A 27484-nucleotide genomic window follows, 5' to 3' on the forward strand; every position below is an offset into this window, starting at 1 on the left:
AAAAAATGTTTTAAGGAAATCCTTGGAAAATGTTAGGGCAGTCTTCTTTCCTTTTCTAGCCTCTAGACTTGCTCTTTCTTTCCTTTTCTATCCCTTTGCCTTGCTATTTCCCTCTCCCTTCCAGACTCTAGCCTTGCTATTTCTCTCCCCCGTCTCCACCTCTTTAGCTCACTTTTGACTAGCCAGGCCCTCATGGCAGCCATTATGTGTCTAGCCACATCCACTGTGGGAGCTATATTGTAGTGGTGCCCCACAGCATTTTCTCAATTTGTGAGATGTGCCACTGGCCCCAAAAGGTTGGGGACCCCTGGATTAGACTCCCCACATCACAAAATAATACAATGAAAGGCTTGAGAAAATACTACCCTTTTCCATCTCTTTAGCCTCCCTGCCCCATTAGTATAAGAGGGTGGTTACAGGCATTGGGGATTTATTCACCAAAAAGAAGGGTAGATTTTAGTAAACTGAACACGCTTTCCTTAAATTTCTTTAAAAAAAACAAAACCCCAAACCTCAATAATGGAAACTGCTTGTGCTGTCCCTGGTCCCCTTCTAATTACAGTTAAAGACTAAGAAAAAGAATACAATCAAAATGCAAAATACAAAGGATCAGAAAAGACAATGTGGTAAGTTTGCCAAAATTATTTTATATTCATAATTTTACTTTTCTTTCCCTTAGCAGTTTGTCAGGCTAATCTTCAAACTTCAGTTGACTGGGACAAGGCATGTTCTTCTGAAGAGATATTTTTCATTATCTTGGAACATTATGTTAAGTGATCATAGCAGTGATGGTTTTACTGAGGGAATCTTTGTAGAACATAGGTGGCTTACTGGACTGGGGAATTTCCTACATATGTATTTTTTCTTTAACAGAATATATCCCTTAGGTATTACTTAATTCCAAGAGAAATATAATTCCTATTAATAAAGATCACAAAATATTTAGCAAATATTTGGGAAACACATTTTGTAAACTGGATTTTCATATGAATGGCAGATTTAGTTTCCATGCAATTGCCAAAGGCAGTGGAGTTTTGGCCATTAATTAATATTAAGTTTTCCATGTGTATGAATACAAAATCTATATAAAATAATTCTGGAATCTGCTTCTTTTATCTTTTATAGAGATGAAAACTGATCTGAATTTACTGCTTGAATGTCTGAAGTATCAAATGGACCATCCTGCTTCTCAAAAGGAAGCCTTGGTTGCTATTTATTCAGTGTGTCAACAAAACAGTAAGATGTTGAGTTTTACTATTTTAGTTACGTTGCTCTGTGTTTTGCCCCCTTGGATTATTAAACTGGAAGTAAGTTTGTTCCCTTGGATTATTAAATTGCCTTGTTTTAAAAGGAAACACTTTGTTTATTGTGTCTATTTTGCTACAGGTGATGCAAGTGATTATTTTCGAGAAATAGGTGGTTTGATGTTTGTACATAACCTTGCAAAGTCAAGTGTGCACAGCATGGTCAAGGAAGGAGCTTTATTTACATTAGGAGGTTTAGCTGAGAATAATGGTAATGCACAATTATATTCTTCACATATCATCATGCTTAAGTCATCATGTTTTGATTCTGTTTGTCCATTTTTGCAAAAGAAGTTTTAAAATATATTTAACAATTTACAAAAGCTATCTTAAATCTGATCACCTGAGGATTTCTCCTGACTGGGAGAATCTTCATAGATTATATCTGGATCATTATCATTGGCTTTTAACAATCCTCAGATAGTTCAATTACTCTTTGTGGCTATAGAAGAAAAGCAAGATGAGAAGAGGAATCCTCAATAGATGCTAGGAAAACAGTTTATTGTGGAAAGTCATGGTAGAATTCCCGTCACAAAACTTTTATACTTAGTCAAACCATATGATATATGATTCTGCAGACTTTATCAAGAGATTGTATAGAAGTGATATTTATCAGTGAATATTTTCTGGTGGCACTGGCTTGATGGTCTACACTAGCATCCCATAACAGGAAGTTCCTGAATCTCATTGAAAACACTCTTACAGTGCAATCCTATATATGTCTACTCATAAGTAGTCCCAGAATTGCAACCTTAGGCTACAATCCTAAAACACTCTTATTAGAGAGTAAGCCTCGTTGAATGCAGTGGGCTTCTGAATAAATATACACTGGATTGCACTGCTTAATAATGTAGGATAAGAAAGATAAATGTTGTTTATATCATAATTGCCTATGCAATAAGTTGTATATAAATGCAACATAAAAAATAGAAGAACTAGTGTTCCCGCCCCCATTGCATAATTGTTGGAACACAATCATATAGCTTAACGTTTTTAGCGGGCGGTGGGGGGGATATATACATATAGGTCAGTGTGTCCTGGATTTTTAGGAAAAGCTAATTTTGTTTTATTGAACTTGCTGGGAAGACTATTGAGGAGTTGCTAATCCACCTCTCTTAAAACAATATAAGGACACAATCCTATGGTTGCACCCTCAATGATTGTAAGCCCCTGAACTTGGAGGTTTATGATCATCCAGTGCAGAGTGGGAGGAGCAGTGGAAGCGATCTTCACCTCCCTTCCTTTGGCCCTGCAATTTTACTAGATGGGCTTTTCTGCCTGTCTAGAAAAAGTGTTTCGGAGGGGGAGGGAAAGAGGCTGGAGAGGCCTCAAGATAATACTTATTCTGGCCTCTCCAGTCTCCCCCACTCCCCTCCCACCAAAACACTCCCTTTAACACCTCTCCAAGACTGCATTCCTGACTTTGGAGAGGCAGCCACTACGGTTCTTTCTGCCCCGGTGGGGAGGGGGATGGCAGTAACTGGTATAAAAAATAGTTGTCAAGATGACCTGGATGGTATCCAAACAAAAAATGATGAATTAAAGCCCTATCACTTAGGCCAAACAGTTATTTGACTAATGAACAAGTGTAAGACTATATTATTCCAGGTCAAAAGTATACTTAAAGTTTTTGCTTATCAATTAATGAGCAAAAAATATTGTCTAAGGTATACACATAAAAAAAAACTTGATATATAGATGGCAAGAAAAATATATAGAGCTAGGTTTAATTGGCAGATTTTGAGTAAGAAGTTATCTTCTTAATGGTATAATTCAGAATTGATTGTATCTAGTCTGAAAGGTATACATGTAACCCTTTTTTATATGTTATAATTTTTAAGGAATGTTTAACTGCAATGAGATAATACTGTAAGCTTTAATTTATGGGACAGTAGTTAATATTAGTTATGAGGTAATTTCTACACAAAAAGGTATAAATATGTGCTGATTTTAGAATGTGGGAGCTTCTTATTAGAAGCTCACCAGGCCTGTGTACCTGTCAGCTAAATAGCCTATTCAGTATTGAATGGGGAACTTAGTCCTTAAGATCTCTCCTTTTTAAGCTTTTGGAATAAAAAGTCTAAGAACTAGAAATGTCTAGGAAATTCTATTTCCTCTTAGGCTATTAAGATCTAAGAATCTTTAGCAAAGTTGTTTAACAACAAAAATGTTTTGAAGTAATTTTATGCACATATTTTGATGTGATGCTACAAGTATATTTCTAATAAAAATAAAAAAATGGATCAAAATATTTTCCCTTTACTAATTCTTATTAGTACAAAACCAAAATTGAATCCAGCTAAAACAATGTTTGGTGTATGCTTTGTTTGAAGTGTATTGATCAGCTATGGGTAGTTAATTGGCAGCCAAAGGCTTCCTAAATACTGGAACAACAGTTTGAAAACACTCAGCAAAGGCCAAATCTGTAGCAAGTGTCTATGCAAAAGAATGAACAAATCTGACATTAAAAATGGCAACATTAAGAAATGCATGGGAAAACATTTCAAATTCCCAGGGTTACTGTTTACAATGGGATCCTATACCTGTCTACTCAGAAGCAAGTCCCATGAAGTTCAGTAGGGCTTTCTCTCAGATAAATGGGTATAGGGATTGCAGCATTAGCTTTAGATTTTTCTTAATGGAAAAACCCAGCTACCTGCAATTATTGTAGAATTTATCGTAGGTTGATTATATTTGTTGATTAAATATTTTGTATTTAATGTAATATAACACATTATAAATTTATCAAAGGAATATTTATTTTGTTTCAGTGTTCTGCCAACAGGTGTTATGCACTTCTGGACTATTTGAAGACCTTCGTATGTTTTTAACTAATAAGGATTCCAGTGTGAACTTGAAAAGAATGTCTGTTTATGTCTTATTAGTGCTGGTTTCAAATAACAGTAAGATCTTTCTTCCCTCCACATATAATTACAATTGCTCACTCACAAGTAATTTTTCTTCCATCCTTTTTTTTAACCACAGAAAATCTGTTAAGAAAACAGAATTGCTGCACAATGCCTTCAGACAGTTGGCTCTAGGAGCCCTTTATCTAGAAGCACCCTAAATCACAACGGGTGGCCTGCAGATTAAAGTTAAATACAATTAGGTCAATTAGTCATAAGTTCTCAGTTAAATGCTCTCAAATGGGGTTTAAGCAAGTTCATTATTTTTCTCTAAGCATATGCTTAGCTGCAGCAGTACATAAATCACTACCACACATCAGGTGGATAGGTTGTACTCCCATAGATTGCATAATTCCATGGGCAATTAAGCATCATGTAATTTGGGGAATAAAGTACTCAACACATATCATTTAGGGTAAAAGGCAGTATAACAATTTCCTTTAACTGAATGAACCAGACCTGGAAATTGCAAAGGATAAAATGATTGATATCTAACATTTTTATTAATAAAAAAACACTTCTACAGGCTCTTTGTCACCACTAACCAAGAGGTTGTCATGCACAAGTGGGAGCACTCCTGCGTACCTGCTACTTCCATTTTTACTCAACTTACAATCAGCATGTTCGTATGTTGTTAAGTGTGACATGTGAACAAGTGGCAGTGGCTGGAGCGCTGCAGGCAGTGTGCCTGCTCTCTCCCACTTGTCCCTGATAGCCTAAGGGTTGTTTAACCTATGGGTTGTCATTACATGCAAACTGGCCCTTAAGCCAGGATTCCTAACATCTTGGTTTACTGTGAAAAAGCAGCATGATGATGCTAGTCCGTATGTCCTTTTTGCAAGTGGGTAAAATTACCCAGAAATCTTATCATGATTGATTTAGTTATTTTATGTATTTATATACTGCCTTTCAGGGCAGAGCCTCCCCAAGGCAGTTTACAAAATAAAAAGCAAATAATTACAAGCATAAAATGTCAGTAATATAAAAACAAAACAATAAAATAGCAGCAATCGTTAAAATTCCTCAACTACAGACCAGCAATCAGTAATTAGTCAATAGTACTTTCAATTAAAAGCAGATTTAAACCACTAGGGGCCTGTCTTCACAGATGATTTGCTGCGTATTGGGACCATTTGCAGCACATGACATCGTGGCCAGTCTGCAGCCACCCTGGAGTTTACCTGTGGGGAAGCCACATTTTTGCAGAGCACTTTTACTCTGTTGTTTTTCTTTAATTCGGCTCCCCTGCGGTTCAGCTGCTGTGTGCCCATCCCTCTGCTTTAAATTTGGAACGATGGGGGCATTCCCAAGGGTGTGTCTTTCACCTGGCCATGACCTCAGTAACCTAGGTAACTAGAGTAATTACCCTGCCTTTCCAATACATCAAAGTGCTAGAGTGCGCTCTTTAGCCTTCGGAATCACTCTGCACTTCCTTTTTGCCAGTGGGAGTAACTAGCCTCTGTGATTATGCACTTCTCTGATGTTTGCATTACTTAGCTTCTCTGATGTTGTGTGAAGTCGCTTCTCTGATGTCATGTTGTTTTGTTTCTCTGCTGCTTGCAGTAAAAATGGGTTGGGAAGCATTAGACAAATGAGCATAAGGGCTTTATCACAGTAGCAATCCACTGTGGTCTTGGGATCACAGGAGTAGAGAACCCTGTCATTGTGAGCAGGGAGAAGTGCCAGAGAAGGAGAAAGAAGGGTTGGAAGCTATATCTCCACAACAGTTTGCTGGAATGGGATGAAATTGGGGTGGTGGGGTGTTCTCATGGTAAGGTGCTGCACTGGATAATTGGAGATTTTGGCTTCTTCATGGAAAAGTGCACACATTGGGGGAAAAGGGAGTGGGAGCCATAACTCTTTGATAGTTTGCTGGAATGGGGAGAAATTGGGGTGGTGGGGTGCTGTCATAGGAAGCCTTCAGATGTTGTACTGAATAATTTGGGTGTTTTGCATTGTCTTGGGATCATGGGAGCAGAAAAACCTGTCATTGCAAGCAGGGAGAACTGGCAAGGGAAGGAGAAAGGCGGTTGGAGCTTGTTGTTGTTCAGTCGTTCAGTCGTGTCCGACTCTTCGTGACCCCATGGACCATAGCACGCCAGGCCTTCCTGTCCTGCGCTCTCTCCTGGAGTGTGCTCAAGTTCATATTCATTGCATTGGTGATGATATCTAGCCATCTCATCCTCTATCGTCCCCTTCTCCTTTTGCCTTCAGTCTTTCCCAGCATCAGGGTCTTTTCCAGAGAGTTTTCTCTTCGCATTAGGTGGCCAAAATATTTGAGCTTCAGCTTCAGTATCTGTCCTTCCAATGAGCACTCAGGGTTGATTTCCTTTAGGATGGACTGATTTGACCTCCTTACAGTCCAGGGGACTCGTAAGAGTCTTCTCCAGCACCACAGTTCGAAAGCATCAATTCTTCGGCGCTCAGCCTTCCTTATAGTCCAGCTCTCACAGCCATACATTACTACTGGGAAAACCATAGCTTTGATTAGACGGACCTTTGTCGGCAAGGTGATGTCTCTGCTTCTTACTATGCTGTCTAGGTTTGCCATAGCTTTCCTCCCAAGGAGCAAGCATCTTTTAATTTCATGGCTACAGTCACTGTCTGCGGTGATCTTGGAGCCCAAGAAAGTAAAATCTGTCACTGCTTCCATTTTTTCCCCTTCTATATGCCAGGAAGTGATGGGGCCAGATGCCATGATCTTAGTTTTTTTAATGTTGAGTTTCAAAACAGCTTTTGCACTCTCCTCTTTCACCCTCAACAAGAGGCTCTTGAGATCCTCTTCACTTTCTGCCATTAGGGTGGTATCATCTGCGTATCTGAGGTTGTTGACAATTCTCCCGGCAATCTTAATTCCGACCTGTGATTCATCCAACCCGGCGTTTCTCATGATGTACTCTGCATATAAGTTAAATAAGCAGGGTGACAATATGCAGCCTTGTCGTACTCCTTTCCCAATTTTGAACCAATCGGTTGTTCCATGTCTGGTTCTTACTGTTGCTTCTTGACCCTCGTTCAGGTTTCTCAGGAGACAGGGAAGGTGGTCTGGTACTCCCATCACTTTAGGAATTTGCCACAGTTTGTTGTGATCCACACAATCAAAGGCTTTAGCGTAGTCAATGAAGCAGAAATAGACATTTTTCTGGAATTCTCTTGCTTTCTCCATGATCCAGCGAACGTTGGCGATTTGATCTCTAGTTCCTCTGCCTCTTCGAAACCCAGCTTGTACTTCCGGTAGTTCTCGGTTCGCATACTGCTGAAGCCTAGCTTGTAGGATTTTGAGCATCACCTTGCTGGCATGTGAAATGAGCGCAATTGTGCGGTAGTTTGAACACTCTTTGGCGTTGCCCTTCTTTGGAATTGGAATGTAAACTGACCTTTTCCAGTCTTGCGGCCACTGATGAGTGTTCCAGATTTGTTGGCATATTGAGTGCAGCACTTTAACAGCATCATCTTTTAGGATTTTAAATAGCTCAGCTGGAATGCTGTCATCTCCGTTAGCTTTGTTGTTACTAATGCTTCCTAAGGCCCACTTGACTTCACTCTTGAGGATGTCCGGCTCAAGTTCAGTGACCACACTATCATGGCTATCAGGGACATTCAGATCTTTCCTGTATAGTTCTTCTGTGTACTCTTGCCACCTCTTCTTAATCTCATCTGCTTCTGTTAGGTCCCTGCCTTCTTTGTCCTTTATCATGCCCGTCTTTGCACAAAACGTTCCCTTGAGATCTCCAATTTTCTTGAAGAGATCTCTAGTCTTTCCCATTCTGTTGTTTTCCTCGATTTCTTTGCATTGTTCATTTAAGAAGGCCTTCTTGTCTCTCCTTGCTATTCTCTGGAACTCTGCATTCAGTTGGGTATATCTTCCCCTTTCTCCCTTGCTTTTCGCTTCCCTTCTTTCCTCAGCTACTTGTAAAGCCTCATCAGACAGCCACTTGGCTTGCATTTCTTTTTCTTTGGGATGGATTGAGTTGCTGCCTCCTGAACAATGTTATGGACCTCTGTCCATAGTTCCTCGGGCACTCTGTCTATCAGGTCTAATCCCTGAAATCTATTCCTCACCTCCACTGTATATTCATAAGGGATATGATTGAGGTCATACCTGAATGGTTTAGTGGTTTTCTTCAATTTAAGCTGAAATTTTGCAAGAAGCAGCTCATGATCTGAGCCACAGTCAGCTCCAGGTCTTGTTTTTACGGACTGTATAGAGCTTCTCCATCTTTGACTGCAAAGGACATAATCAATCTGATTTCGATATTGACCATCTGGTGATGTCCATGTGTAGTGTCGTCTCTTGTGCTGTTGGAAAAGAGTGTTTGCTATGATCAGCGTGTTCTCTTGGCAAACTCTATTAGCTTTTGTCCTGCTTCATTTTGTACACCCAGGCCATGCCTGCCTGTTAAGCTGGTGATTTCTTGATTTCCTACTTTAGCATTCCAATTCCCTATGATGAAGAGGACATCTTTTTTTGGTGTTAGTTCTAGAAGGTGTTGTAGGTCTTCATAGAACCCATCAACCTCAGCTTCTTCGGCATCAGTGGTTGGGGCATAGACTTAAATGACTGTGATGTTGAATGGTTTGCCTTGGATTCGTACTGAGATCATTCTATCGTTTTTAAGATTGTACCCCAGTACTGCTTTTCCCACCCTTTTGTTGACTATGAGTGCTACTCCATTTCTTCTAAGGGATTCTTGCCCACAGTAGTAGATATGATGGTCACCTGAATTAAATTTGCCCATGCCTGTCCATTTTAGTTCGCTGATTCCCAAGATGTCGATGTTCAATCTTGCCATCTCATGTTTGACCACCTCCAGCTTACCTTGATTCATTGACCTTACATTCCAGGTTCCTAAACAATATTGTTCTTTAATGCATCGGATTTTCTTTTCACCACCAGACACATCCACAGCTGAGTGCCCTTTCGGCTTTGGCCCAGCCGCTTCACTCTTTCTGGTGCTACTTGGAAATACCCTCTGCTCTTCCCCAGTAGTATATTAGACACCTTCTGACCTGAGGGTCTCATCTTCCGGCATCATATCTTTTAGGCTTGTGATACGTTCCATGGGGTTTTCTTGTCAAGAATACTGGAGTGGGTTGCCATTTCCTTCTCCAGTGGACCAGATTTTGTCAGAACCCTCTGCCATGACCTGTCCGTCTTGGGTGGCCCTGCACGGCATAGCTTATGGCTTCACTGAGTTACGCAAGCCCCTTCGCCACAACAAGGCAGTGATCCATGAAGGGGTTGGAGCTAGAACTCCCTATTTGCTGGAATGGGGCTTATTTGTACTAGCAGGGCGCTCTCATAGGGAGTATCTAGCCTGCCTTTTTAGCACTGTTTCTAGCCTTCAGAATTATGAATCTCCTTTCATAATAATGTTGTAGCAGGGGGAAGCCTCTCTCATTGGTTGAGCAGCACCTGCTGGGTTGATGATGTTCAGTTCTACTTCCCCTACCCAAACCGGAAATATGTTCCTTTCAAGCGCTGTGTGACCTATAAAAAGCAGGTTTTTAAGGTACAGTACACCTGGCTTTTCTTGCTTCTTGTGTCCTTGATGGACCCAAGCTGATTCCATGAAAATCCGGATAATACTCCAACATCTTTCTCATTCCGTTGTCATGAAGATTCCCCATAGGTCTTAAGACCCTGTTTAAAAGCAGTCAGTGACGGAACCAGACGCATTTCCTGAGGGAGGGAGTTCCACAGAGGTGGGGCCACTACTGAAAGGATTGTGTCTCTTGTGCCCACTAACCTAATGGATCTTACCGGCAAGCATGTGAGCAGGCCCTCTGTCACTGACTGTAAACCCTGGGTAGTTTCATATAGGGGCAGGTGGTTCTTCAGGTAACCTGGCCCCGCCATTTAGAGGTTTAAAGGTAACAACCAAGATGTTGTATTGAGCCTGGAAATAAACTGGCGACCAGAGTAGTTAGCACAAAATTGGTGTTATATACTGATTGCCTGGTCCTTACAAGGAACCAGGCAGCTGCATTCTGCATCAGTTGAAACTTTGGAACTGTTTTCAAAAGCAGCCCCACATCAAGTACATTACGGTAGTCCAATCTAGATGAAATCTGTGCATAAATAACTGTGGCAAGGTCTGCCCTCTTAGGATAGGAGCATGGCTGGTGAATCAGTCAGGGTTTGTTGTTGGCTTGCAAATCCTGGCTCCTCTCAAGTGGCCTCTTTTTAATTTGGCTTTTTATATTATGGTTTTAAAGTTTTATCATGTTTATATTTGTTTAGCATTTTTGTTTTTTTAATTGTTGTAAACCACCTTGGTTAGTTCTAGAAGGGCAGTATAGAAAAGCAATAAATACACAGAATTGGTTGCAAACAACAAACTAGAATCCCAGGTTTGGACCCCATCATAAGCTATCAATTTCTGCTTAGTTTTACCTGCTCACAAGATGGAAGAAATGAATAGGTTGCATGCACTAGCATGCTGCTCATGCACAGTAAACCATGTGAACATGGTCAAAGTGTGAAACTGTCTGAAGATTTAACTGAATTATTGTTGCTTGATATTTGAAGTCCTTTAATTTTTTTTAAACATTCATTACATACCAATTTGTGATCATTTTATAGAGAGTGGGCAAACGTATGTGAGAGAATCTGGTTGCCTTGATGTTCTGCTACAATTATTCAGGTAAACACAAAGTTGTTGCTAATAAAGCTGATAACGTAAACTTGTATATGCTTAAATTGCCATTTTCATGGTGTTTTGTCTTTCCCCCCCAACAGAACAATTCTTTCAGTATCTAAGGTAGACCTTTTGGATCAAAATGTTAACCAATATCATCTGTGGTCTTCAGCTTGCAGTGCTCTCTGTGCATGTGTCAATAATCCCCAGAATGGTAAATGATTTTGTATTAAGCATGTGCTTTCATTATTTGTTTGCTAGCAAATGTGAGGGAAAAAAGACAATTATTTTTCAATAAAGTTTTGAGTTATTGTTTTGCTACCTACAGAAGACAACCAGAAAACATGCAGTTTGGTTTTTCCACATGCAAAAGTCTGGCTACAAAGTTGTATAAAGCCTGAGATAGTTCGCCCAATATGTTCATTCATTGGACTCACTGTTGCAAATAATTGTAAGTATCTAACATTGTATGAATATGTTATTTTTCATGGGACAAAGTATCATTCAACAGTAGTGAAAAGCCTGATGGGATATCTCTTGCTCTTTCCAGTGTGCTTAATCACATGCAGGACAGTTAGCTTAATGTCTTTTCCAGGTAAATTGGTTGAAAGCAATATTAGAGATAAAATTAGTAAGCATATAGAAGAAGCTCTGTTCAAAAAGAATCAACATAGCCAACAGCTGTGATTGTTTAGCTTAGAAAAAGGGCAAGTAAGGGGAGACATGGTAAAGGTGTACAAAGTTATGCACGGTGTGGAGAAAGTAGATAGGGGGACATTTTTCTCCCTTTCTCATAATACTAGAACCCGGGGTTATCCCATGAAGCTGATTGGTGGGACATTCAGGACAGTTAAAAGGAAGGACTTCTTCACACAGTGCATAAACTATAGAATCCACAAGATGTAGTGAAGGCCACCACTTTGAATGGCTTTAGAAGAGGATTGGACACATTCATGGTGGATAAAGCTATCAATGGCTACTAGTCCTAATGGCTATATGCTACCTCTGTTATCAGAGGGAGTCTACCTAAGCACACCAGTTGCTGGGGAACTTGGGCAGAAGGGTGCTATTGCACTCATGTCCTGCTGGTGAGTTTCCCGTGGGCAGCTGGTTGGCCACTGTGTGAACAAAATACTGGGCTAGATGGACCCTTGGTCTGATCCAGCATGGCTCTTCTTATGTTTTTATGAAACGCTCTTCATGTAGTGCTCAGATCTCAATTCTGTGATGAAACCAAAAGTCGATACATCACCTCATGTAGAAAAGGTCCTTGTTACATAATGACCAGGTGGAATAGCTGCTGCAGGAGATAGATCTAGGAAGGGAGAAGCCAAATGATAGTTGGTCCCAGGCAGTCAAGAGGGTTGGGGGTCTCACAAGAGTCTCAAGCAAAATTATTTCCAAGACACACCAGAGCCTTCATAAACTCATCTGCAAAAAGTCTTTTTGAACTTTGTGGTATTGGAATTAGCATGCTTCTGGATGAGACTTTTATCATGGAATTTTATGGGGGGGGTCCAAAAAATGTCTTCACTTCATAACTCTCCTGTGTTTTCTCACTGCTTCGTCTGTATATTCTCTTACCACAGATAACCTGGTAAGAAAGAAAAGACGGAACAGTGGAGCAATGTCTTCTCATTAGTAGCACTAGGAGGCTTCCGTATGGAAGCTCCCATTCCTGAGGTTGTTTTTTTGTTTTAGGATGGTTAGTTTTCATTTTAACAACTACATAAGTTTTTTTTTTCCAAAGGATTCCCCCCCCACACACACACACAATCATTTGACCAAACTTGGAAATTGTTGGCTTAAAGCAAACTATGAGGGGCATAGCTGGTAACTGTTATGGTTTTTGTTTATTTCTTCAAGCAAGTATACAGCAATTTTTTGTTTCCATTGGTGGATTAGCTGTTTTGGATGAGCTCCTTGTCAAACTGCTACACAATTCATTTGGGAACTATTCAAGCATAAAACTTGCAGTAGTGGTGACAAAAACCTTGGATGCCTGTATTGCTGATAATCGTGAGTGAACAGACCAAATAGCTTTTTATAACCTCATAACTACAATTTGTATTCTGCAAGTATATTTACCTATGTATCTATCATCTATTTATCTATCTAGGCACTAGTCAGACTCATACCTCCTTATAGAATGAGGTGTTCTCAGACTATTCATTAGTCATATTGCCAGGATCTGCCTTGGTTTCTGACCTCTTCCTATTATTACTGTAAACTTCATTATAATAATTTAACCTAGCTTAGAATACTGCAAAGAGGGTGAGGAAGCTGCAACTTCTAATCTGCTTCAGTTCCTCACACACCACTTCATGTTTGCTGTGCTTTGATATGTTGAACCTGAACTTAGGTGAAAGTGTGAGATACTGTAATTAGAAGGACAGATCCAACAGGTGTTCTAAAAAGTATTAGTTTTTATATAATTTTACTGTCTTTCATGCTTAATTGGCATTTTTTCCTCTTTAAATTATTCTTACCAATAGCTACAGTTGGAGTTAGCTTGCCAAGATATAATATTGTGCCAAATCTTCTGACACTGCTTTCTTACAACATTCTGGATTCAGGAGAACGATTTAGTATTATACTTACCCTTGGACATTGTACAGAAGGCTGTGGTAGGATTCTAGTTTATTTTATGAAATTCTGTCCTTTAAAAATTAAACATATTAAATGCTGCATTCAGATACAGGTTGCTTTAGAATTCCAGTGCACAATTATTCTATATAACAATTAGCTATGAATTACAAAAACTGATGTTGCTAGAATAATCCATTACTGATTTTAACAATCATGCTTTAACTTTCATCTAAATGAGCTAGTGAAAAATAGAGAAAAAAATTAAGGCCCAAGACATACTCTGGTTAGTAACCCAGTAAAAGATGTGTATCATCTCTTCCCTGTCAAAACTTTAAGTGATTAGACATTACTTTGAAATTTACTACATTTAAGCTGAAATCTAATACACATTTATCTGAGAATGTCCCAGTAAATTCAGTGGGTCTTACTTCTTATTATGCATTTCTCAGGATTGCACTGTGAATAAGAATTACAGTTAGGCAATTATTTACTCAAATTGCAGAACCACAGGAGTCATTCTATACAAAGGTGAAACAGATCAGATGTGAGATGTGTGAGTTCTCTCATGGCTCTATTGACACTTTTTTTTACTGTTGTACATGTACTCCATGACCTACCTGTATATGGGCAATACTTGGAGTGAATTATTGAGAGCCTGCTGGGGATTTTGTAACCATCCTACTTCAGGGCTAGCCCTACTATTAGGGAGAATGAGATGGCTATCTCAGACAGCTGATTTGGGGTGTCATGGAAGGGCAGAAAACTGTTAGTGATTTTATTTAATAATTGTTGTAGTTTTACTGACAGGGAGAAGCACTTGTGGGATTTTCTGCCTCAGGTACCATAATAACTTGTATTATTATTCCGTTGCAGATCTATTGCTTTTTCTTCCCAAAATGTTGTGAAGTACTGTGAATTAACTGTTCAGTTTGGTCAAATATGTTTTACTGGAACTAATAATATCTTTTTAGAGGAAAATCAGTATACTCTGATTAAGAACAATGGCCTTCCAGTTATGATTCAGGCACTAAGTGAATCGCAGGATGAAGAACTACATAAGGCTGCTACCTTTGTACTGCAAAACTGCAAACCAATCAGTAAGATTACCATTATTTTGACTTCTGTTTTTAAAACCTTACAGGGCAGGTTTGTAAACAGGCACTTGCCTAGTCACCTGTGATGAGTAAGAATTGTGTTTAGGTGATCAGTCTGGGAAGCCTTTGTAAATTGGAAGTGAGTTGGTTCTTTTCTTTTTCACGCTATATGTGCCACAAATGGTTAATACAGTCTTGTAAATGTTGTGGACTTATTTGCAAGGCTGTTCTAGGCTTCAAAGGTTTAAATGGTATTCTGTAAAGATAATAAATGAAATTAAATATAACTACTTTTTGTTTGAGAATAGCTGCATCTTCACTAACCTAGAACAGTCATAGCATTCAGAGGAACTGGGGAAATTTTAAGAAACATATAAACCAATGTATAACCATGTTGGATTTAACAAAAACAATTTCACTGGAAGCAGCGTTTCATTAAACTCTGCTGCAGTGAGGCAGCCTAAAGGGTTAACCCAAATGCACTTTTCAATGCAGAATTTACACAAGAGTAAATCTACAACATAATCCTCCCAGGATATTGTTGAATACTGTCAACTGCATAACATCCCTAATTTTCAACCACGTACTACTTACCGTTTTCTTTTTGGAAACAAAAACACACCTGGGGCAAAAAATGTGACAAGACTCTCTTAACTTTGCATTTGAGGTGTTTTTATATAATGTGTGGAGGTAAAACATGTCCAAAGAGTTTTGCAAAGAACACAGATCTTAAGTGCTCTGGAGACAGATTCCTCCACTTGTTCGTGGATTGGTGCAGTTCTCTCCCCTGTTAGTGAGTTGGTGCAAAAATGTTCCATGATTTCTTTCAAAGAAAACTGATAGGAGAAACAGGCTTAAGTGCTCTAGAGATAAAAATCCTGCCCCTTTCACCCGTTGGTGGGTTGGCACAATTCTCTCCTGCATTGCTGGGTTGGTGCAATTTTCTCCCATCAGTGGGTTGGTACATTCACCAGATTTGTTATTGTGGTTAGAAAAATACCCCACAACAGCAAACATTTGAGTTCTTTGTAATATTAAAGGTTTACCTCACATTTTCCCTTGACAGTTTCTAATATTTCCAACATTTTGAGTTTAAAAGATAGTTTGTATTTTTTCAAATTGAAAATAAAAATAATAGGTTTTTTTTAAAGGAACAGATATAACGTTGATTACTCTATATGTAGGGGGGAAGGGCAAGTGTGTAATGAAAAGACCCCCCCCCCCATGAAATTGTTTTTTTTTTCTGGCTATGAGTGTTTGAGTATTGTGAAATACTTCTTCTGACACCATAAACCCATGTTCCTTTGTGGAGTATTTTAACACCCAAAGATACATTAGAAAATAACTTGGAACTTGGTAAAATGCCCCACATTTTACCAAGGACATTGGTAAAACGCTCCACAAACAACTTTGCGTATAATTTTTTACAACTGTTGGATGAGGGACTTAAGAGTGACACTATGTTAAACCTTTTGTTGAACAATAAAATCCACAAAAACGGGATATTAATCTTTGGTGAGTGGTAAGATGAGCACACCCTTAGAAGGTTTGGAGCCAAAATTGCTAATGAACAAGTCCTTTATTACATTGTCCCACTCTTCTTGAAACCCATGTAGTATGATATATATTTCTGTTTTTATGAAGCAAAAATATTTTTATTCTCTTTTCCAAAAAGCTGAGAAGTTGTCACTGAAGTTAAATGATCAGTCATTAAAAATGAATGATGCAAGCCAGTTGGAAGTAGATCAGCAGAGCAAAGAGATGATCCTTGAAGACTACTGGGACAAAGCAAAAGAAATTTTATATAGAATAAAAAGGCTTGAAAATGACCATCAACAGGTTCTTCTCCCCCTTTTTAAAAGTAGTAACTGGGGCAATCTGGCAAAATCAGAGGAAAAACAAGGGATTATATGCAAAACAATGGTATCTGTGTTAATTATAAAAAGGGGAATATGAACTCTAGTAAAATTTCTTTCTTATTCTCAAATTCTACCGTATTTTGTACCTGCCTGTAGCTAACTTGTAATTATGCAGCTCCGATTTAGTGTGAGTGATAGTGAGGAAATCTCTACCTGTTCAAATAGGTACAGTGTGGCATAGTATGTGGGCATTACACCTGACAATGCAATCCCTGTTCCACATGATATACAGATAAGAAAAATAGTACAGAGTTGGAGAGAAATGGCATGAAAATTATTCAGGTTGGATTCTCATCTTTTTCAGCAATAGCCAGCAAAACTGCACACGCATTGTCCTGTCTGTAGTATTCAGAGCCAGAGAAATCAGGAATAAGGGTGTCTGCTTGTGTCAGGGTGGACACTGAGCCCATAGAATCCCAGAGTAGTTCTGATTCTGAGCAGGAGCAGTTGCTCCTGGGAGAGGAGCGCGCTCCTCTTTCCCAGGGTCAACAGCTGACGGAGATTCCTCCCACCAGCATTCCTAGCTTAGATAGCAGTCCAGGGAGTGACCGAGCACGGGAAGTAGACTTGGTGGACGCGCGACGCCGATGCAGAGAGCGGCGCCAAATGGAGGGCGCAGAAAGGAGGCGTAGTGCCCGGTTGGCGTGCAAACCACGGCTGCGCCCAGAGGATCCAAGGGAAAAGGGGAGGGACTCTCCCTAGTCCTTAAGTTCAGGGGTCTGCCATTAATTCCCTTTCAAACAGGGACCAAATGTTCCAACTTAGGGCATAGGTACTCTGCGGCTCATATCTAGTTGCTAACGGTAGAGTTGTTAAGTTGTAAAAGAGGAATAAAGCTTTGAAAAGAATCCATTTGTCTGTGTCTGGACTTGGCTACTGGATTAGACTGAGAGAGGCCTCCAAGGAGCCCTTGACAGCTTGCATAATAAAGAACTAACTTCTTGCATTATTTACAGTTACACAGTACTTTTGATAAAGTGCCCTATCTACCCACAGAATTATTGGGTCATGTACCCCCATTCAGTTAGTTATTTAGTTCCACAGTGATCTAATATGAGTCTATGTGGACACACTCTATTCCTCAATAGTTTAATTCCTGATATTCCAAGTTTTGTTGTTGTTCAGTCATTCAGTCATGTCCGACTCTTTGTGACCCCATGGACCATAGCACGCAAGGCCTTCCTGTCCTGCGCTCTCTCCCGGAGCGTGCTCAAGTCCATATTCATTGCATCAGTGATGCTATCTAGCCATCTCATCCTCTGCTGTCCCCTTCTCCTTTTGCTTTCAGTCTTTCCCAGCATCAGGGTCTTTTCCAGAGAGTTTTCTCTTCGCATTAGATGGCCAAAATATTTGAGCTTCACCTTCAGTATCTGTCCTTCCAATGAGCACTCAGGGTTGATTTCCTTTAGGATGGACTGATTTGACCTTCTTGCAGTCCAAGGGATTCGTAAGAGTCTTCTCCAGCACCACAGTTCGAAAGCATCAATTCTTCGGCGCTCAGCCTTCCTTATAGTCCAGCTCTCACAGCCATACATTACTACTGGGAAAACCATAGCTTTGATTAGACGGACCTTTGTCGGCAAGGTGATGTCTCTGCTTCTTACTATGCTGTCTAGGTTTGCCATAGCTTTCCTCCCAAGGAGCAAGCGTCTTTTAATTTCATGGCTACAGTCACCGTCTGCGGTGATCTTGGAGCCCAAGAAAGTAACATCTGTCACTGCTTCCATTTTTTCCCCTTCTATATGCCAGGAAGTGATGGGGCCAGATGCCATGATCTTAGTTTTTTTAATGTTGAGTTTCAAAACAGCTTTTGCACTCTCCTCTTTCACCCTCAACAAGAGGCTCTTGAGATCCTCTTCACTTTCTGCCATTAGGGTGGTATCATCTGCGTATCTGAGGTTGTTGACAATTCTCCCGGCAATCTTAATTCTGACCTGTGATTCATCCAACCCGGCATTTCTCATGATGTACTCTGCATATAAGTTAAATAAGCAGGGCGACAATATGCAGCCTTGTCATACTCCTTTCCCACTTTTGAACCAATCGGTTGTTCCATGTCACCACCAGACACATCCACAGTTTTGGCCCAGCCGCTTCACTCTTTCTGGCGCTACTTGGAAATACCCTCTGCTCTTCCCCAGTAGTATATTGGACACCTTCCGACCTGACGGGCTCATCTTCCGGCGTCATATCTTTTAGCCTTGTGATATGTCCCATGGGGTTTTCTTGGCAAGAATACTGGAGTGGGTTGCCATTTCCTTCTCCAGTGGACCAGATTTTGTCAGAACTCTCTGCCATGACCTGTCCATCATGGGTGGCCCTGCACGGCATAGCTTATGGCTTCACTGAGTTACGCAAGCCCCTTCGCCACAACAAGGCAGTGATCCATGAAGGGGGATATTCCAAGTTCCAAGGTTTTATAAGAAAAGATTTTGATCTGATTAGTCAAGGCTGGAGATATCACAGGATAATGCCTTTTGCTTGTCTATAATGATTTCTGTAATTTTTTGGGAAGTCTACTTTTTTTGTGTTGGAGATCATCTTAGGTGTACTGCTATTTTACTCTAGTTTTGTTGCATTATGTTTGATTTACAGTGCAATCCTATGGATATCTACTCCGGAATAAGCCCCATTGAGTTCAATAGGACCTATTCCTGTGTAAGTGTGTATAGGGTTTCATCCTGAGAGCAGTATTTCCAGCTGCTTATACTGAAGGAACTTGAAATATTTTAAATATCATTTTATCTAAATTTGCCATAAATATTTCTTCAAATGATATATGTAGCTACATTCAAATTGTGGAACCAAAATTCAGCCATCAAAATCAGTATCCAGTTAATCAAATAAAAAATCAGGAATATACCTGAAATGTTCCATAGTAAGTCCTATGAAATAAGTAAAAATGAAGATTTCAAACAGCAGCAGGCCAAATTACAATCATCCTAGGCATATAAATGTGAGTGGACTAAAAGAAAAAATGGAACACAGAGAACTTAATGATATAGAAATACTTGAGTAGTGTTTAAAGTTGTTTAAGCCCTAAAGAACTAAGGACCAGGATACTTAAGAGATCTCCTGACCCCATCTGCCTGCTTGGTTGCTGCATTCATCAGGACATACCATCCTGTTGTTGCCCAAGATTTCAGAAGTCCAATCCATAATGACTTGGAATAGAGCCTTTAGTATTGTAGCACTCACCCTCTGGAACTCCCTACCATTACAAATTAGACAGCACCTAGAGAAAACGTAGTTTTTCCATCAAGGGTTCGCAGGATGGTAATAATGACCCAGTTTGCACATAACGGCAACAAATTGTGGGTTAATTAACTAATCATAGGTTAAGGGTGCAACTCAGGTGACCGCCTATCCAATGCAGGGCAGGAGAAAAACGGAGGGAATTGTTCCCTCTGCGCTCCTCCTGCTCTGCATTTTTGGCTAAACAGCCGATTGGGGCTGTCTGGCTACAGGAGGGCTGATCGGGGGAGGAGGCTGCTGTATGACACATTGCTGTACACCCTCTGGAACACCCCTTTTCAGTCGCTCTGCGCTCCTCTTGCGAGTGTGGAGCATGGGGCTGTTCCGCGCTGCCTCGGAGGCAGCGGAGAAGTTGAAGGAGGTCAGTTCTCTGGGAACCAACCTCAGAGTGCGGGCTCTGAGGTTGGTTCCCAGAAAACCAGATATCCTATGGCTGTCTAGCCACTGTCTAGCAGCCATAGGATTGCTCCCTAACATTAGGTTGTTTTACCCACGAACAACCCAAAGTGTTCAGAATTGCACATGACATAGCAATCTACAGCTGGGCCAATCAAAAGTTGTATATTCACAGTGGCAGCAGCATGAGACCTGGCAAATCATGGGTTAATTAACCCACAATTTGCTAGCATTACATGCAAACTGGCCCACTGTCTTCTGTATACAGTAGTAATATACCATATATAACTATGATCTTATATCGTACTTTTGTACATTGCTTAGAAATCTCTTTCAGTGTAAACCATAAGTATCATTACATATATAAATAGTATTTCTTGTATTCATATTGGTTATTCAGTCAGTGGTGGATTACTGGTACTTCTATATTTCAATCCCCTAGCATGTGCATTATTTCTTTAGTCTGCTGCATAAAAAAATAAATAAATCCCAATATATTTCCTTTCCTGTGTTAGTCAGTACTTCCTTTTTTTTTTTTACTCCCCTTTAGATGCCATATTTCTACCACACATAGGTCTTTGGCTACTTGAAGAGGATTATTAAACCAGTGGAATTATTCCACTGAGATAGATTATTTGACCAAGTTTGCAGCAAACAGCTGGCACATCTTGTTCCATTTAACTCACACAGTCAAGTTAATCCTGGTCTAACCTGTATTGAACTTTCAATAAAAGTTGATATGATTTTCGTTATGCCTTTTGTATTTCTTTTAATTGCTATTTCTTAAACATAGGAAAAAGTGAGAAGACAAATACTTTATGAGAATATACCTCAAGAAGAAATTCTACAGACTACATCCAAACATCCTAAAGCAAATGCAAGCAAACAAACCTCTAATAATGGCATGACATGTACAAAAGTAAATCCACCACTACTAAATTCTACACCTGATAAGCTGATTGCTACTAAATTTGTACATGGTCCTTCCATGAATGAACAATTAAAGCCTTCCAAAAGGAATCCAATTGATGCTTCAGCCAGTCAAAATGAACACAACAACTTTATTCATTCAGCTGATAAAGTGAGAACAGCATGCAAAAACGAAGTCCATATTACAAATGAAAGCACTATTTTGGGGTCCAGTCAACCTGATGTTCAAACAAGGTACTGTATCTAGGATCCTACAAATAAAACTAAATTGCTACTTTTTAATCATATCTGTAAATCAAATTTTCAGAAGAAATATTAATATTATTGGAATGGATCTAGACTTAGTCATGCTTAGAGTAGACCAACTGAAACCAATGGGACTTAGTCATGACTAAATTAGGTCTCACTGATTTAAATGGATCTGCTCAAAGCATGACAATCTGGATCCAAACCACAAAAACCCTTCAGGAGAATGGAGTGGACAGAGCCCTCCCTTAAGGGGCTACAGGGTGCACCTTGTAAGGGCCATGTCTTCACTCAGATGGGGTGCTCTCTGACAGCTGTGTAGGTTTGCTTCAAGTCTTCACTGAATCAAACTAAGGGGTCTTTAGTAGGGACAGAGTTATATGCGTCCTCCCTCCCCATGCTATATAGCCCTGCCCCTTTTTCAGGGGAATGGAGTGGGAAGGCCTCTCCTTCAGGTGGTTATAGGAATGTACTGCGGCATGGGCTGTGCCTACAGGTCATGTGCCTACTTAAACAAGGCAGAGACAATGTGTCCAGTTCTGACAGCTGTGTGAGATTGCTTCCAAACATATGTGAAGCCAGGTCCATTAGCTAATAAAGAATATAAATCTTCTAGATACACTGGAAGAAGAAAATTAAAGTATTTGTTCAAACATGGTACTAACCAAAACAATTATACAGAATACTTGTTTTGTAGTCCATGGCCAGAATCCAAAGAACTATATGCTCAAGGCAGCTAAAGGCTTGTGCTTCTCCAACAGCAGTCTCTGATGTCATGTGGTGAACTAAACCACTTTGGAAACTGAAGGGAATTTAAAAAGCAGTTTATAAATAGGATGGGGACAGCCTTAAAAAAAAAGTTAAAGATCACACTGGACATATGGAATGCACCCCTTGAATAGCTCTTTGGTACTTGGCCCTTTGGATTTTTGCCATAAACTCTGAAGGGGCTAAAATTCCATCCTGAATTATATAGGAAGATGTACTTGCTATTTAAACATTTCTTTCAAAATTAAAATGTAACTTTCAGTTCTCGTATTTCTTCATGGCTTTGGGCAGTCCCATGAATGGGAACTATGTAAACCACCTGGTAAATTTTTTTTGAAGGCTGGTATAAAAATTATCTATATTAAATTGATTGCACAGGGCAATCCACCCCAAGTTTCTGTGAGAACATGAAATGTGGCCTCCTGTTCCATCACTAGAATTTTTCATCAGAATGCATACTGTGGTTGTGAGACATGAATAAACAAGACATATATTAGATTTCATTTTTAAGTATGTTCTTTTCACCCTTTCAGCAAATTCTTGTTTAAGAAACCAGATTTTGTGGTTAACAGCACAACTCAAGAGGTACAAAATACAGGTAGGTACTCTTTGACCTTAATATTGTTCTGATTTCAAATATTACTAAGTTGATTATTGTTAGACATAAAATATTTACTTTAAATGGAAGACAAATAGGCACATATCTATATACCATCATATATCATACTTAATATACCCTGTACATGCATTATATATGCAGTTCAAGAGTGTGAATTGCTTGCATGTGTGGAATATAGTATTAAAACATCATATATTCAACAGTGAATTTGTTTTAAATGTAATTGTCAAATATGACTTTTTAGTGTTAAATCTATTCACAATATAAACGTGCTGTACTGAAATATAAGCAATAAAGATTGTATAAGCAATAAAAATTACCATGGCTTATATCTACTTCAATATATTCACAATATATAAGTATATAAAATAAATCTGAATTTATAATCATGTGTTTCATATTAACCAAATAATATTTTCTCTTTCATAGAGCTACTATGTTCAAGCACAACAAGCAGGGGGATACGCCGTATTCTGACTGCTTCTATAGATCCTAAACTATCAGAGTTAAGGTGCTCAGGTGATTTTTGTTGTTGTTGTTGTGCTTTTGTAACAGTGCAATCCTACACATGTCTGTTCAAAAGTAAATGCCACTGAGTTCAATGGTGCTTACTCCAAGGTAAGTGTGTATAGGACTGTAGCATAAATGGGAAAATCTATCTTGAGATTAACCAATTATTTATTATTTTTGAAGCTCCAAATAACTAAAAAAAAATATTGATGCAATTTTTAAACATTACATCTTAAAGCAAGTAATTGTGTTTTGAAATTTTAGGCAAAGAAAAATCAAATTTTCTCATAATTTTGCATTTTTGGCCAATTATAAGATGTGTACCAGGTTCAATATTAGGTTTACTCGGGACTTCGTAATGGGAATTTGCTGGACTTACAGATGCTTAAACTTGGAAAGTCCAGAAGTAAAAAAATTAAAAGAATATTCATATTTGTCTCAATGTGGTAAAACCAGAAATAATAAATTTAACCTGAAATATTTTTTTTTACATAGATTAATGCCGGTTTCTACACACACTTTAACATGGTGTTTCTATAATAATATCATTCTTATTCTTTCTTTTTTTTAGGTTGTACAACAATAGGACTTTCTTTAAACAGCCGAAATTTTAGTAAGATTTTGCAGTCTTGTCAGTATCTATGTGAACAACACAAAGTTATTCTAGAAACGGAAATGAAATATAAAAGGAAGCTAAAAAGATCTATTATCTCTAGCAGGAATACTACCCCAGGTTATAATGGTAATCATGACAGTTTTTCATAAAACTTAATACAAAGCATGATCACCAAAGCAGAACGTTTTCTAGGTGGAATTGATTTCAATGGGGGAATTAAGTACATACTTGAACTGAAATCAGTAGGACTTAAAAGTTTTGAATTTTGACTGGATTGCGCCCATAATTTAAAAAGTATTTGTAACTGTTAAATTATATTGGGTAAAATCAACATAAGTCTTACTTAAAATAGACCCATTGAAATGATTGGTACTTGAGTCCAATTCATTTCAATGGGTCTACTCTAAATAGGACTTACGTTGGATTTTACCCCTTGAGTTTTTATTGAACTCATTTCAATACTACTGTATGTATGTACACATATAAGTGCTTTCCACTCATGTAGGAATCAATATTACAGTCTTAGGCCATTGACAAAGGACCTGTTCACACATGCACACAGGAACCATAGTTTTTGTCACAGAAGCTCCCACAAATAATTTGTCAATAGTACATGTGTAAACAGTTCCCAGGATTGCAGACCCTTTCATTTAGATTCCTCACTATACCAGGTAACTGGAAAGGCTTGGGTGATCTACCATTTGAATTCAGTTAATGTGAGATAACAGCTAAAATAAAACAACAACACTTACCGTGCAATCCTATGCATGCCTATTCAGAAGTAAGCCCCTTTGAGGGTGATAGAACTTACTCCCAGGTAAGTGAGTATAGGATTGAAGCCCAAGGGTGCAGAACCTCAGGCCCAGGGGCCATATCTAGCCCTCCTGGGATCCCAACCCAGCCCTCCAGGGCTCCCTAGAAGTCAATGCCCCCTACTCCCTTTCCCCTGAACACAGATCATTGGGTGGTTTCCCAGCTTTTGTGCATTTCCCCAATTCTAAAAGGTTGAAATGCCTCTCCTAAGGCTTAGTTATGGTGGTAAGAGCTTTAAACTAAAATATGCTGGGGTTTTTTTTTTGCCCCATCCTTTTCCCTTGGCCCTGTCCACCACTGGAATGCAGCCCGTGGAGATTGTGTTTTTCACATATGCTATTTCACGGAAGCATAGGAGATTGTGTTTTTCTAACAATAAAGCCCCAATGGGTGTGCAGAACTGGCTGTGGTTCTTTTGATTGCTCCCTTGTCTTTAATTTTATACTGACTGTGTTGCTTTGCATGTTTTTAAGATATTTGTGACTTTAATAGAAAAAGGTTAGTATTTATTAAAATTAGCACTTCATGAAAAAAATGTGTGAATGCAACAATAAATACAAAACTGCATATTATACTAGCAGACATGTATTTCTTAAACACGTCTGCTGGTAATTCAAATGACAAATGCAGTGGGGGGCATTTGCAGGGTAGGATCAGCTGGTGGGGAAGGCTTGCTTAACGCTTTCGGCTTAACTCTGTAGATTTTCTCCTTCCAGTCCCCCCAACCCCATGTTTTTTCCTTTAGCACCCAGGTCTCTACTGGGTTTGAACCACTGGGACAGGGGGAACAATAAAAAAAGCAAAAAAAAAAGCCCAAGGGTGCAGTTGCAGGGGAGAATCAACAGCAGAGGAAACAGTTAAGCCTGACCACCAGTTCTGCCCCAGCCTACCCCACCATTAATATTATGAAGTGAGAAACATGGGAGGATGGGAACCCTGTGTTTCCCTCATAACATCTAGTTCTGCCCTCAGTCTTCAGTAGTTTTCAGTAATTTTAACGAAGCAAATATTCTATTGTTTCAAACAGCATATCTTCAAACAAAATGGGATGGATACTCAAAGAAACACAGCCTTAAAGACCAGGATCTCAGTGAAAATCATATTTATTCATTTGAAGATGAGGTATGGCCACCTAAATGGTAACATTTTGCACTTTAATATTTGGGTATAGAGTCTAATAAGTAAGAGAGCACTTTCTACAAAGAGCGCTAACGCCTATACCACGACTCGTGGCATACTGATAAAGGGCATTTATAAGTGGTGTAAGGTTAACTATCCATACCCATTTACTTAAGCTAAGCGATATTTGCTTATGAAAAGGCTGCAATGTGGGTTTGTCTAGAAGTGTTGTAGTTCATTTGCTTGCACTTAAAAGGTTACTATGGGTATAATCCAACTAAAGTCCTGCTTAAAGTAGATCCATTGAAATGAATGAGTCATGACTAACTCAAGTCCCATTCATTTCAATGGGTCTATTCTAAATAGGACTTTAGTTGGATTCTACCCAATGATTGGAACTGTTTGGCTTTGGGAAAAGTGAGAATGGGGAGTTATGTAAACAATGTAAAGGAAGCACATGCTATTGTTTTTAAATTTTTACAAGTATTCCACTAAAATGTCTACATAATACAACATTTAAATCACATTCAGTTTCTTTAATTTCTTTATTCAAATATTTCAAGTCAAATAGCTGTGGTATAGTGGGACAAATAATTAACATGGGGTCAATTTTATCTTTGTTGTTTATTTTACTTGTATTTAGTAAACATGCTAAATTAAATCACTTTCTAATGATTTTCTGATGCAAACTGAACATTTTCTGATACAAAGGACCTATGCAAATTAGCCTAATTTGCGTCGGAAAATTTTCCACTGCAACATTTTCCGGAAAACCCACATCACTCACACACACACACACACACGCAAGAGGTACTAGGGGAAGAGGTGTTTAACCCTTTTCTCTAAACTAAATGGCTCTTACCGAAGCTGCTGTTTGTCCTGCTGCAGAAAAAAATATACATCTATTATGCCTGTATTTGGTTTGGTACTGAACATGGAACCTTAAACATGCAAAGCATGCATGACCACTGAACATGACTACTGAGCTATGGCCTATTCCTATGGCCTAATGAAATTCTGAATTTGTATTAATATTGCAGAATACTGAAATTCCTCTGACAGATATACCTGCAACAGCTTTTAAAAAAAGCAAACGGAGAACCAGGAAAGATTTTACATCTGAAGAAATAAAGTATCTTTTGGATGGTGTAAACAAAATGGGACATCATTGGAATTCAATTTTATGGGCCTATCCATTTCAGAAGGGACGGACAAATGTAGATCTTGCTAAGAAGTACTGCAAATTACAGGTATTGTTATTTCAGATTTATTTTGTGGTAGTATTCTATATGTTCAAGCTGGGTTGAGGGGAATGAGGGAAAGAAATATTGGTCATACTGTGAATATTCACTCTCGTTAGTGGATTGAGGTTTTCCACTTGCTTTGGAGGGAGGGCCATGCAAATGACTGTGCTTGATCCCCTTCAGTAGAAGGAGTCTTTCCTAGTTTCAGGATGAAATGAAGCAGAATACAACACCCCCCCCTTGAACTTTTAATCCAAATAACCACTAACTTCTGTAACAGTAAATGATAAAAATAGAGGAATATTAAGCCCGAAGAACATACAGAGAAGATGAGACTGAAGGTCATTTCCAGGAATGAAATTGTTTTGAATTATTGACTCAGGGCATCAGAGACATCTCCTGAGCTATATGCAGCAGTAAGACAAGCTTTGAGTGACTCTGAATAACCTCCATCTACTGAAGATAATGAACATTCATAGTAAGTCCAATGTTTCTTTCTCCTTTGGTTTGTTGTT

At 39.0% G+C, this 27484-nt stretch overlaps 1 protein-coding gene across 1 annotated transcript; it reads left to right on the forward strand.

The window, feature by feature from the left end:
* The first annotated feature begins 1112 nt into the window (after nucleotides 1-1112).
* On the forward strand, nucleotides 1113-27390 carry TERB1 (telomere repeat binding bouquet formation protein 1). Its single transcript, XM_084813252.1, has 17 exons — nucleotides 1113-1236; nucleotides 1387-1515; nucleotides 4076-4207; nucleotides 10797-10857; nucleotides 10953-11065; nucleotides 11180-11302; nucleotides 12718-12870; nucleotides 13347-13478; nucleotides 14412-14537; nucleotides 16210-16373; nucleotides 20898-21268; nucleotides 22582-22646; nucleotides 23097-23186; nucleotides 23749-23919; nucleotides 25634-25728; nucleotides 26766-26975; nucleotides 27352-27390. The coding sequence occupies exons 1-17, from the start codon at nucleotides 1128-1130 to the stop codon at nucleotides 27370-27372; spliced, it is 2265 nt and encodes a 754-aa protein (XP_084669378.1). The 5' UTR covers nucleotides 1113-1127; the 3' UTR covers nucleotides 27373-27390.
* The last annotated feature ends 94 nt before the right edge of the window (nucleotides 27391-27484 follow it).

This window comes from Heloderma suspectum, chromosome 8, assembly GCF_057233095.1.
Source record: "Heloderma suspectum isolate Gila_16-S chromosome 8, 16-S_ref, whole genome shotgun sequence".
Lineage (NCBI taxonomy): Eukaryota > Metazoa > Chordata > Lepidosauria > Squamata > Helodermatidae > Heloderma > Heloderma suspectum.

What these genes read in the sequence shown, in the direction of transcription:
- TERB1 (XM_084813252.1), top strand. Translation starts at nt 1,128, where the DNA reads ATGAAAACTGATCTGAATTTACTGCTTGAATGTCTGAAGTATCAAATG. An exon ending in AGGTTTAGCTGAGAATAATG is followed by an intron (nt 1,516 to 4,075) that starts GTAATGCACAAT and finishes ATTTTGTTTCAG; the next exon opens with TGTTCTGCCAACAGGTGTTA. An exon ending in ACTCACTGTTGCAAATAATT is followed by an intron (nt 11,303 to 12,717) that starts GTAAGTATCTAA and finishes TATTTCTTCAAG; the next exon opens with CAAGTATACAGCAATTTTTT.